This window comes from Phoenix dactylifera, chromosome 4, assembly GCF_009389715.1.
Source record: "Phoenix dactylifera cultivar Barhee BC4 chromosome 4, palm_55x_up_171113_PBpolish2nd_filt_p, whole genome shotgun sequence".
In the NCBI taxonomy this organism is placed as follows: Eukaryota; Viridiplantae; Streptophyta; class Magnoliopsida; order Arecales; family Arecaceae; genus Phoenix; species Phoenix dactylifera.
Genome location: NC_052395.1, coordinates 10,456,353 through 10,469,211, shown reverse-complemented (window position 1 = coordinate 10,469,211; position 12,859 = coordinate 10,456,353). Strand labels below are relative to the sequence as shown.

The window sequence follows — 12,859 nt, the reverse complement described above, 5'->3', positions numbered from 1 at the left end:
AAAACAGAATCATAATAAATATAATAATAAATAATAATAATTAAAAAAAAACTTAGGAATATAGCGACACATGTGAAGAAATGATAGTGGGGTAGAAAATCTTACGGTGGATGGATCTAACCCTAATGTTGTGTTATTTGTGTATGTATCAGCATGCCGCCCCGCCGTGCACGTGTGGCACCTCGCCGCCTGATCGAGACTATCGAGAGTGATCCAGCCACTTCTCATCCGACTGAGAGAGTCCAGGGGGACGAGACTGATTAGACAGTACTGGATGGGCCAGATCATGGCCAGGAGAGCAGGATGGGAGGATCGACCCAGGTGATGGAGCTGATCAGAGAGGTGGTTGGGTTAGTTCGACAGCAAAGGGGACCACAGCAGCTATTTCCCTCTGCTAGTTCTTCAGATCAGGGGAGGAGTATAGCAGAGTTCAGGAAGTTGGCTCCTCCGGCCTTCAAGGGAACTACCGATCCCCAAGAGGCCGAATGTTGGATAGATGAGATGGAGAAGGCCTTCAGGGCCATGGGTTGTACTGAGGAGGAGAAGATCAGATTTGCCACCTATATGCTTCAGGACTGGGCTCATCATTGGTGGGAGTCTGTGGAGAGGACCATGATGCAGGATGCAGGATCTGTGACCTGGCCAGGATTCCGCATGGCCTTCTACTCCAAGTATTTCCCTTCCAGTCGTATCAGGGAGCTGGAGAGGGAGTTTTTGAGCCTCTCTCAGGGGAGTATGACTGTGGAGGACTATGAAGCTGAGTTTGATCGGTTGTCCCGTTTTGCACCATCTCTTGTCCAAGACCCTAAATCTAGGATGAGTAGATTTGAGGAAGGACTGAGGCCTCGCCTGCGTCAGGGTTTAGCTGCTATTCACTCGACTGATTATGATGACCTAGTTGACAGAGCTAAAAATATGGAGATCATATGGAAGGAGACACAGGATGCTCAGAAAGGGAAGTCGAAGAGGACCAGGGACTTTGATTCTGACGGTGAGCGGCATCTGCGCCGACCTATGCAGTTCCGTCCAGGAGCAGGGCAGCGAGTTCCATTTGGGAGGACTACACCGGATCGCAGGGGGATATCAGGAGTGTGCTTCAGGTGTGGTCAGACTGGACATAGAGCTGTTGAGTGTCTTCAGACACGGCCTGGTATTGGGGCATGTTTCAGGTGTGGTCAGCAGGGCCACCGGATAGCTGAGTGCCCTCAGACTCAGACTGTTTCTGGAGTTTGTTTCGGGTGTGGTCAGCCGGGTCACAGGATTTCCAGTTGTCCTCGTACTAGATCTGCGCCGAGGCCACCGAGTTCTGTAGCTCCTCAACGACAGATTTCCTTCACTCCAGTACAGGCTACCCAGTCTGCTGTCCCCAGGCAGCAAAGGGGAGGAGGATCTCGTACCCAGGGACGAGTTTATGCACTGACTCAGCAGGATGCTCAGGCATCCAACACTGTAGTCACAGGTACACTGTTGGTATCTTTCACTTATGCTTATGTGTTATTTGATTCTGGTGCTACGCATTCTTTTATCTCATCTTTATATGTGCAAAAGTGCGATTTACACTACTCTTCCTTAGAGAGGGAATTATGCATTAGTACTCCAGCTGGGGGTACGATGACAGTTAGTCAGATCTGCATTTCCTGTCCAGTACTAGTTGAGGGTAGAGATTTGAGAGCTAATTTGATTGTTATGAATCTGCATGACTTTGATGTAATCTTGGGTATGGATTGGTTGGCTGCATACTACGCTACCATAGACTGTTTTCTGAAGAGGGTGACCTTCCAGATCCCGGGTATTGATGAGTTCAGTTTTATGGGTGATGACTGGGGTATTTCTTCTCAGGTAGTGTCTGCTATACAGGGCATAAGATCTCTTAGAAAGGAGTTTCCCATCTTTATGGCCGCAATTGCAGATTCTGGACAGTCTGAACAGAGAATTGAGGATATACCAGTAGTCAGTGAGTACCCTGATGTCTTTCCTGATGATCTGCCTGGCTTACCTCCTGATAGAGATGTCGAGTTTGCTATTGATATAATCCCTAGTACTGCACCTTTGTCTAAAGCTCCTTATAGAATGGCCCCTGCTGAACTAAAAGAGCTGAAGGACCAATTACTGGAGCTATTGGATCTGGGTTTCATTCGACCTAGTGTCTCTCCTTGGGGTGCCCCAGTATTATTTGTAAGGAAGAAAGATGGTAGCATGAGACTGTGTATTGATTACCGGGAAATCAATAAAGTGACTATTAAGAATAGGTACCCTCTACCCTGGATTGATGATTTATTTGACCAGCTTCAAGGTGCTCAGGTATTTTCCAAAATTGATCTTCGATCTGGATATCATCAGCTGAGAATAAAGAAGTCTGACATAGCCAAGACTGCTTTCCGTACCAGGTATGGACACTATGAGTTCCTTGTGATGCCTTTTGGTTTGACTAATGCATCAGCAGCATTTATGGACCTGATGAACAGAGTGTTTAAGCCTTTTCTGGATAAATTTGTCATAGTATTTATTGATAATATTCTGATATATTCAAGGAGTCAGGCAGAGCATGAGCATCACTTGAAGATTATTTTGGAGACACTGAGGCAGAATCAGTTGTATGGTAAATTAAAGAAATGTGAATTTTGGTTGGACAGGGTGATGTTTTTGGGGCATGTTATCTCTAAGGAAGGAATTATGGTTGACCCAAAGAAGATTGAAGCTGTGATTGATTGGAGCAGACCGAGTAATGTGTCTGAGATTCGCAGCTTCCTTGGACTAGCCGGTTATTACAGAAGGTTTGTGGAGGGCTTCTCTAGTATTGCCGGACCCCTGACTCGACTCACTCGCAAAGGAGTGAAGTTTGAATGGTCGGATCAGTGTGAGAAGAGCTTCAAGGAATTGAAACACCGTCTAGTATCAGCACCTATTCTGACCCTACCAGTTACCGGTACTGATTTTACCATTTACAGTGATGCTTCCAAAAAGGGTTTGGGTTGTGTGTTAATGCAAAATGGGAAGGTTATTGCTTATGCCTCCCGACAGCTTAAGCCCTATGAAGAGAATTATCCCACTCATGATCTTGAGCTTGCAGCTGTGGTTTTTGCCTTAAAGATCTGGAGACATTATCTTTATGGAGAGACTTGCTAGGTATTCACTGATCATAAAAGTTTGAAATATCTTTTCACTCAGAAGGAACTGAACATGAGACAGAGAAGGTGGCTGGAATTACTGAAGGATTATGATTTATCTATACATTATCATCCTGGGAAGGCAAATGTAGTAGCAGATGCTCTAAGTAGAAAATCTTCAGAAAATGTTGCAGCCTTGATTACTACTCAGAGAAATATCCTGGAGGATCTGAGGAGGGCAGAAATAGAGGTATATCTGCAGGATGCTACCTTGAAGTTGGCAAACTTGCGAGTCCAGCCTACACTCATTGACAGAATTAAGGCAGCGCAAGTGGATGACTCTCGGCTCCAGAAGATCAAGAAAGATGTTGAGTCTGGATCTCAGCCTGATTTTCATATACATGAGGATGGCTCATTGAGGTTCATTGGCAGAGTTTGTGTTCCAGATGATCCTAGTCTGAAGAAGGAAATTATGGAGGAGGCTCACAGTACGGAATATACAGTGCATCCTGGTAGTACAAAAATGTATAGGGATCTAAAAGTTGTGTTCTGGTGGAACAATATGAAGAGAGAGATTGCCCAATTTGCATCTCAATGCTTAACTTGTCAGCAAGTTAAGATTGAGCATCAGAGACCAGCTGGTATGCTTCAGCCCCTTCCGATCCCAGAGTGGAAGTGGGAGCATATTACTATGGATTTTGTGTCAGGGCTACCTCGTACCCCCAGAGGTAATGATTTAGTCTGGGTGATTGTAGACAGATTGACCAAATCAGCATATTTTCTAGCATTTAAGACTGGGATGACACTAGAGAGATTTGCAGAGTTGTACATTGAGCAGATCGTACGGCTGCATGGAGTTCCAGTATCTATAGTGTCTGACAGAGACTCCCGATTTGTGGCTCATTTCTGGGGCAGTTTGCACAAAGCATTGGGAACCACTCTTAGCTTCAGTATAGCTTTTCATCCACAGACAGATGGGCAATCCGAGAGGACCATTCAGATTCTAGAGGATATGCTGAGAGCCTGTTCTATTGATATGAGGGGTTCTTGGGATCATCATTTATCGTTGGTAGAGTTTGCTTATAACAATAGCTACCAGGCAAGTATTCAGATGGCTCCTTATCAGGCGTTGTATGGTAGGAAGTGTAGATCACCTATCTGTTGGGATGATGTGGGGGAGAGGAAAATTCTGGGTCCAGAGATTATTCAGCAGACAGTGGAGAAGGTTCAGCTGATCAGAGAACGACTTCGGGCAGCTCAAAGCAGACAGAAGAGTTATGCTGATATCAGGAGGCGGGATCTGGAATTCCAAATCGGAGATCATGTTTTTCTCAGAGTGTCCCCTTCTAAAGGGGTAATGCGATTTGGAGTTCGGGGTAAGCTCAGCCCGAGATATGTGGGACCATTCGAGATTCTCGAGAGAGTTGGAGCTGTTGCTTATAAGCTGGCACTTCCACCTGCCTTATCGGGGGTCCATTCTGTTTTCCATGTCTCTATGTTGAGAAGGTACATTGCTGATCCCAGTCATGTGATTAAAGTGGCACCTTTGCAGCTCCGCGCAGATCTTTCTTATGTTGAGCAGTCTATCCGTATAGTGGATAGGAAGGACCAAGTTTTGAGGAGGCGCACGATTTCTTATGTAAAGGTGCAGTGGAACAATCACAGTGAGAGAGAAGCTACTTGGGAGCTGGAGGAGGAGATGAGAGAGAAGTTTCCTGCCTTGTTCTCGGATTGAGGTATGTTTTAATTTCGAGGACGAATTTTTTTTTTAGTTGGTTAGAGTGTGAAGACCTGAATTGCGCCCGTCCTAGGGCCCAACATACTGAAGTCGGCAAGGGGTGCCGACTTCAGTTGGGTCATCGTGGGGGTGACCACGATGACCACGCCGGCCGAACGGCCAGCGGGATCTCCGCCCCACCCCCCCTCTTCCCTCTTCCCCTCTCTCCCTCTCCCTCTCCCCCTCTCTCTCTCTCTCTCTCCCTCTCTCTCTTCTCTGAGAGCTCCATCCCAGCCCCATCCCTTCCCCACCCCTCTAAAAAAATTTGGGTTTTCCCCTCATCTTCTTCCCTCTTCTTGAGAGGATTACCGGAGCCACCGCCGCCGCCGGAGCCGCCAACGCCGCCTGGGATCCATCCGTTGACGACCGGAGGTGAGAAAGATATATTTTTTTTAATCACTTTTTATGGATTTAAGGGGAGAAATGAGGGATGCCAACCGGTTTTCATTCCCCTGTTTCGGAAGATATTTTTATGGGATTCGACCGGCCGACGGTGGCCGGCCGGGGTCAATCCGGCCGAAACGGGTTCGGCCGGAGGTGGGCGAACAGGGGGCCGGGCTTCCCAGCCCCGGTCCCTCTCTTTCCTTCCTTCTCCCTCTCCTTCTTCTCTCCTTCTCGTCCGGCGCCGCTTGTGACAGTGGTGTGGCCGACGGCGGCTGGCCGAGCGCCGCCGCCGAGGGCCACGGTCGACCGCCGAGGGCCGACCGGAAACGCCAGTCACCCCCCCTTCTTCCCTCTTCTTCTTCTTCTTCTTCTTCTTCTCTTCCTTCTTCTTCTTCTCTTTCTTCTTCTTCTTCTTTCTCCTTCCTGGGTTTGTCTTTGCTTTGATTTCCGTGCCTCAAGTGGGGATCAGACCATGAACCGGTTTGAATTATGAACCGGTTCCATCTAATCTTTGTATTGGGTTTGATCTGGATTTGAGTGAATGGATTTTGATTAGGGTCTGAATCTGAGTCAGGAATTTGGGTTAGCCTGATGTAAGTATAACCTGGTTCGTCAAGATTTGATCTGATCTGGTCTGATCAGATCTGGTTTGGGTTGGGTTGGGAATCTGTGTTGGGCTGAGTTGGACCTAATTGGATCTGTGGGCTGGGTTGGTTTGGGCCCGAGATCTGATCTGGACCTGTAATCTGGTTTGGTTCAGTTGGGCCTAATCTGTTTTGGGTCACAATTGACTTGGGTTTAAAGGATTCTGATTTTAGGGTCTATGTTTGATCTTAGGGGCCCATTCTTGGATCTATGAACTTAGGAGTTTAAGGGTTTGAAAATTATTTAAATTATGTTTCTTAGTTAATTAAATAAATAATGTTTATGTTTTAATCAGGGGTTCATGATATCTGTGGCAGGGATTTTTAAGCGAACCCAGTTAGGTGACCCATTGCTTTAAAGTAGAATTTTAACATGTACATTGCATATGTTGATGTTATGATTTATTATTGGCATTATATGTTAGAATTAGAATTAAGCATTTAATTTCATAAACTATTAAATTATTATGGGCATTATGTGTTAGAATTAGAAAATAATATTTAATTTTATAAACTGTTATGTACTGTACTATTGGGAGTTTGTTCATGACTTGAGTTGGAAAGTTGATTTGTTGATTTTTAAAATTCGCGTGACTATAGTCTAGGCCCCGCCAATGGGATGATACGTTGGCCCTGTCGACTTGTACTGAGGAACTAGTTCCGACACCGCGACCACCGGTGATAGAATAGTGGCGGCACAGGGGTGCGTTTTGCTCTTCGGAGCGGCTCGGTGGAGCGTGAGTTTGGCACCAGGGGGTGCGGCATAGTGGTGTGTTGGCTCAGTGGAGCGGCTCTTCGGAGAGTTGTATTGGCACTATGGTGTAACCATGCCACTGGGTGATGTGGCCGTAGTCATGCGGTTGAGTTATTTTGAGTCTCGGATCGGGTTTACGGATTGTTGTGTGAATTTTTGGATTCATGAGTTTTAGCCTTTTTTTTTTTATATGCATCATGACATGTTATATGATGACTTTATTGCATGATGTTGCCTACTGAGCTGTTAGCTCACTCCTACCATTTACATTTTTGCAGGTTATGATATATGATTATGGGGATTACGGGATAGAGTGATCACGATGTAATTAGCTAGTAGATATGGACTTTCTTTTGACTTATGTATATATGGACATTTGATATGAAAACTGAAATTTATCTTTAATTAGTTATTGATGGTTGATCTGATTTATCTGCCTTGCGTGCCTGCGGGGTCCGCCCTGCAGGTGCGCGGCGTCTGCTCGCGCCCCGGGCCCCGGGTTCGGGGCATGACAGATTTATTGGTATCAGAGCATAGGTTAAAGATCACTAGGGACATTAAAACAGAATCATAATAAATATAATAATAAATAATAATAATTAAAAAAAAAACTTAGGAATATAGCGACACATGTGAAGAAATGATAGTGGGGTAGAAAATCTTACGGTGGATGGATCTAACCCTGATGTTGTGTTATTTGTGTATGTATCAGCATGCCGCCCCGCCGTGCACGTGTGGCACCTCGCCGCCTGATCGAGACTATCGGGAGTGATCCAGCCACTTCTCATCCGACTGAGAGAGTCCAGGGGGACGAGACTGATCAGACAGTACTGGATGGGCCAGATCATGGCCAGGAGAGCAGGATGGGAGGATCGACCCAGGTGATGGAGCTGATCAGAGAGGTGGTTGGGTTAGTTCGACAGCAAAGGGGACCACAGCAGCTATTTCCCTCTGCTAGTTCTTCAGATCAGGGGAGGAGTATAGCAGAGTTCAGGAAGTTGGCTCCTCCGGCCTTCAAGGGAACTACCGATCCCCAAGAGGCCGAATGTTTGATAGATGAGATGGAGAAGGCCTTCAGGGCCATGGGTTGTACTGAGGAGGAGAAGATCAGATTTGCCACCTATATGCTTCAGGACCGGGCTCATCATTGGTAGGAGTCTGTAGAGAGGACCATGATGCAGGATGCAGGATCTGTGACCTGGCCGGGATTCCGCATAGCCTTCTACTCCAAGTATTTTCCTTCCAGTCGTATCAGGGAGCTGGAGAGGGAGTTTCTGAGCCTCTCTCAGGGGAGTATGACTGTGGAGGACTATGAAGCTGAGTTTGATCGGTTGTCCCGTTTTGCACCATCTCTTGTCCAAGACCCTAAATCTAGGATGAGTAGATTTGAGGAAGGACTGAGGCCTCGCCTGCGTCAGGGTTCAGCTGCTGTTCACTCGACTGATTATGATGACCTAGTTGACAGAGCTAAAAATATGGAGATCATCTGGAAGGAGACACAGGATGCTCAGAAAGGGAAGTCGAAGAGGACCAGGGACTTTGATTCTGACAGTGAGCGGCATATGCGCCGACCTATGCAGTTCCGTCCAGGAGCAGGGCAGCGAGTTCCATATGGGAGGACTGCACCGGATCGCAGGGGGATATCAGGAGTGTGCTCCAGGTGTAGTCAGACTGGACATAGAGCTGTTGAGTGTCTTCAGACACGGCCTGGTATTGGGGCATGTTTCAGGTGTGGTCAGCAGGGCCACCGGATAGCTGAGTGCCCTCAGACTCAGACTGTTTCTGGAGTTTGTTTCAAGTGTGGTCAGCCGGGTCCCAGGATTTCTAGTTGTCCTCGTACTAGATCTGCGCCGAGGCCACCGAGTTCTGTAGCTCCTCAACGACAGATTTCCTTCACTCCAGTACAGGCTACCCAGTCAGCTGTCCCCAGGCAGCAAAGGGGAGGAGGATCTCGTACCCAGGGACGAGTTTATGCACTGACTCAGCAGGATGCTCAGGCATCCAACACTGTAGTGACAGGTACACTGTTGGTATCTTCCACTTATGCTTATGTGTTATTTGATTCTGGTGCTACGCATTCTTTTATCTCATCTTCATATGTGCATAAGTGCGATTTACACTACTCTTCCTTAGAGAGGAAATTATGCATTAGTACTCCAGCTGGGGGTACGATGACAGTTAGTCAGATCTGCATTTCCTGTCCAGTACTAGTTGAGGGTAGAGATTTGAGAGCTAATTTGATTGTTATGAATCTGCATGACTTTGATGTAATCTTGGGTATGGATTGGTTGGCTGCATACCACGCTACCATAGACTGTTTTCTGAAGAGGGTGACCTTCCGGATCCCGGGTATTGATGAGTTCAGTTTTATGGGTGATGACTGGGGTGTTTCTTCTCAGGTAGTGTCTGCTATACAGGGCATAAGATCCCTTAGAAAGGAGTTTCCCATCTTTATGGCCGCAATTGCAGATTCTGGACAGTCTGAACAGAGAATTGAGGATATACCAGTAGTCAGTGAGTACCCTGATGTCTTTCCTGATGATCTGCCTGGCTTACCTCCTGATAGAGATGTCGAGTTTGCTATTGATATAATCCCTGGTACTCCATCCTATAAAGAATTGAAACCTTAAAAACAAAGAATTGAAGCTAACTAATCAATCCTACATTCATAAAAATGATAAATTGATTAAGGATAAGAACTCCATCATCAAAGAAATCTTAGAACTTAAAACAAGTAACCAATTGCTAACTCAAAAAACTGATGCCTTAATTAAAGATAAAGAAAGACTAACTAAAAAAATTTTAGAACTTAAAAACAGTAATCAAACTCTAAAAGATAACCTTACAAAAGATTTAAACTTACTAAAAACAGAAAAACTAAACTTAACAAAAGAACTTGAAAAATATAAACCTATAGTTGAGAAGTTTACCTATAGTTCTGAAAAATTAGAAATGATTCTTAATAGTCAAAGAGCTGTATTTAATAGAGCCGGATTAGGGTATAAGCCTAAGAACAAACAAAAATTTCTTAAAAACTTTTTTGTAAAAGCCGGTGAAAGTAAAACTAAAAATGTAACTTATTTTTGTTGTGGTGGAGTAGGACATAAAGCTAATATATGTAACCATAGAAAAACTGAAGCTACAAGAAAGATTAAAAAGATTTAGGTTCCAAAAGGAACCAACATAACTAACCTTGAAGGATTCAAAAAAACTTGGGTACCTAAAATTGTATGATTTCTTTTGTGGAGGAGTGTCTTGCAGCCAAGCTCAATAAAAACTGTTGGTACTTGGATAGTGGCTGCTCAAGACACATGACGGATGACAAGAAGCAATTCTTCACCCTAGAGTCTAGAAAAGGAAGTGCGGTGACTTTTGGAGATAATAACCAAGATCATCATTGGTATCGGTAAAATACAAATCACCCCTTCAACCTTTGTTGATAATGTTCGGTTTGTAGATGGTCTTAAGCATAACTTACTTAACGTTAGTCAATTATGTGATAGAGGTTTTGATGTTCTGTTTAAGCTATCTTTATGCATCATAACCAACTCAATTGACAATAGCTTAGTGTTTAAAGGACTAAGACGCGGCAATGTTTATGTAGTAGACGTTGAAGATCTTGCCAAAAATAGCCGCTGCTTAGTAGCTAGTGATACTAAGGTCAATGATGCAAGTTGGTTATGGCACCGTAAATTAGGTCATGCAAGTATGGATACTATATCTAAATTAGTTAAAAGAGATTCTGTGATTGGTTTGCTAAAGCTAAAATTTGAGAAAAATAAAATTTGTAAAGCGTGTCAATTTGGCAAACAATCTAGAAGTTCTTTTAAACCTATAAATTGTGTCTCTACTACTAGACCCCTTGAGCTACTTCACATGGATCTTTTTGGACCAACTAGGACCACAAGTCTTGGTGGAAACAAGTATAGTCTTATTATTGTAGATGATTTCTCTAGATACACATGGGTCATATTTTTAGCTTGTAAAAATAAAGCATTTTCAGTATTTAAGAAATTCAATAAGAAAGTGACTAACGCAAGAAATGCTTCAGTTATAGCTATTAGGAGTGATCATGGAACGAAATTTGAAAATCATCTATTTGAAAAATTCTGTAGTAAAAATGGGATAACTCATAATTTTTCTGCACCTAGGATTCCACAACAAAATGGAGTGGTGAAAAGAAAGAATAGAACCCTAGAGAAAATGGCTAAGACCATGTTATGTGAAAGTGATCTCCCAAAGTATTTTTAGGGTGAAGCTATTAACACATCATGTTATATATTAAATAGAGTTTTATTGAGACCAATTATTAAGAAAATACCTTATAAACTTTGGAGAGATAGAAAGCCCAAAGTAAACTATTTTCATGTTTTTGGTTGTAGGTGTTTTGTTCATAATAATGACAAAGATAACTTAGGAAAATTTGATTCCAAATCTGATGAGGATATCTTTTTGGGATACTCTACATCAAGTAGGACATATAGAGTCTTCAACAAAAAAAACTCTTGTTATTGAAGAATCTATTCATATTATTTTTGATGAGACTAATGATGCTTCTGATAGTCAACTTTAAAGACCACGCAATAGCACGTATCTAATAGGATAGTGATTACGGGTATCGATCCACAGGGATTGGGTATAGTTGTTTTCTTAAAAATAAAAATATTTAAAAGGATGAATTTGTGAAGACTATTAAACTAAGCAATTTAATAAAAGAAAATGCAATTAAAGGGATATCAGTTTAAGGGAATCTAGGGCAAGAAATTCACCACTAACATCGGAACAAGGGTTATTTATATTTTATTTCGTTCTTGGATTAACATGCAAATTGGCTACAAGCCTAATAAGCATTCGAATAGAAATTCACAAAAGTAATTTAGGCATAATCCATCTTCAGTTGGCATGAAATGTCTATCCTAATCTAAGGTGGCAGCACATCGCATCTTTCCTAGGCATGGACTATCTTATATTTACTTAGTGATCATGAAAAACAGTTGTATAAACATCATACTTAAAATCACAGAAATTAAATATGAGATGAAATAAAATATTCATTAAGAACAAAATAAAGATTATACAACTCCAAGAATAGAAATCAAAAATATAAAACCCTTGGCCCTTTATTAGGGCTACATCCGGCCCTAGAGAAGATCAGCCTTTTATGGAGTGGTGGACGGCAGCAGCAGCACAGCAGCGGGCTCCCATCCCTTTCTTCTCTTTCTCCTTTGAAATATTCCCAAAATAGCCAAACCTCTCTCCCTCCTCTGCTTTTTTTTTTTATTTCTTGTGGGAACTCCCTGAGAAGAGCCAAGCTCTTCTTCTCCCGGTGGAGAACTTGGCCTCTGAGGAGAGATGGGATTCAAGGGGTCCGTCTCCTCCTCCTTTTATAGCCTTCACCAGCCCTCTCTCCTCCCCTGTTCCGAGTGCAGATAAGGATGAACAGCTATGGGATAAGGCAGATGAATCTGCTCCTTGATCCTTGGACGCGGTGAGATAAGGAAGATGAGAAGAAAGCCGTTGGGAGGAATGGAATCCTGAAGTTTGCTTGGATAAAGATGAATCACGTCCGTGAATGGGAGATGATCCAGAAGAAGCGGGATGCTGGGACGCGTTCACAGATTGGGGAGGCATTGGAACGAGGTGAAGATAAGAGTGATACGGTTGGGAGATGATGAAGTTTGGGACTCGGCTGAAGCTGGGAAGTCTGTGGGATTTGATTTTATCCCATGGAGATATAGACACTGGGAAGAAAACAGAATGAAGGAGCTGGGGTTAATCGGGATGATAGCAGACGTTGGGAAGAAGTTGATGATCCGTGATCCATGGGATGTTGCTTGATCTTCGGCTGCAGGTGATGGCGAGGACGTGGACCAAGATGCAAGGGATGCTGAGATTATTCTGTGGATAAGAATGAATTCAGGTGCTTGGAACGGCTGGAAGGTTGATCGCAAAGGGAAGATTGGCCTGTTCTGTTTCCGAAACAGGGGAGATTCACAGCATATGCGAACGGGTGATGAGGATGAATTCTGTTTGGATCCCGTGAATGCAGGAGAGTTCGGAAGGAGTTGGATTGATTCAAAGAGAAAATCGTGGAAGGCAATCGGGATGAGCATGGCTCTGTTTTGAAGCTAAAACAGGGGATGCGGAACTGTGAACGTTGGGGTGTTGTTCACGACTTAGATAAGGTGCCGGA

The 12,859-nt window shown here is 43.9% G+C and overlaps 2 protein-coding genes across 2 annotated transcripts in view; both read left to right on the top strand.

Moving 5' to 3' along the window:
- Positions 1–303: 303 nt before the first annotated feature.
- Positions 304–3,131, top strand: LOC120110624. The gene has a single exon (XM_039126193.1). The coding sequence runs from the start codon at positions 304–306 to the stop codon at positions 3,124–3,126; it is 2,823 nt and encodes a 940-aa protein (XP_038982121.1). The 3' UTR covers positions 3,127–3,131.
- Positions 3,132–7,838: 4,707 nt separating this feature from the next.
- Positions 7,839–12,859, top strand: part of LOC120110623 — a 5,073-nt gene continuing 52 nt past the window's right edge. Inside the window, exons 1-3 of the mRNA XM_039126192.1 lie at positions 7,839–9,264; positions 12,518–12,705; positions 12,804–12,859. The exon at positions 12,804–12,859 is cut by the window's right edge and continues 52 nt beyond it. Coding sequence (XP_038982120.1) covers positions 7,839–9,264; positions 12,518–12,705; positions 12,804–12,859 — 1,670 coding nt within the window. The remainder of the gene's footprint in view (positions 9,265–12,517; positions 12,706–12,803) is intronic.

Excerpts from the sequence above, each read along its gene's own strand:
- LOC120110624 (XM_039126193.1), top strand. The coding sequence starts at position 304 with ATGGGAGGATCGACCCAGGTGATGGAGCTGATCAGAGAGGTGGTTGGG.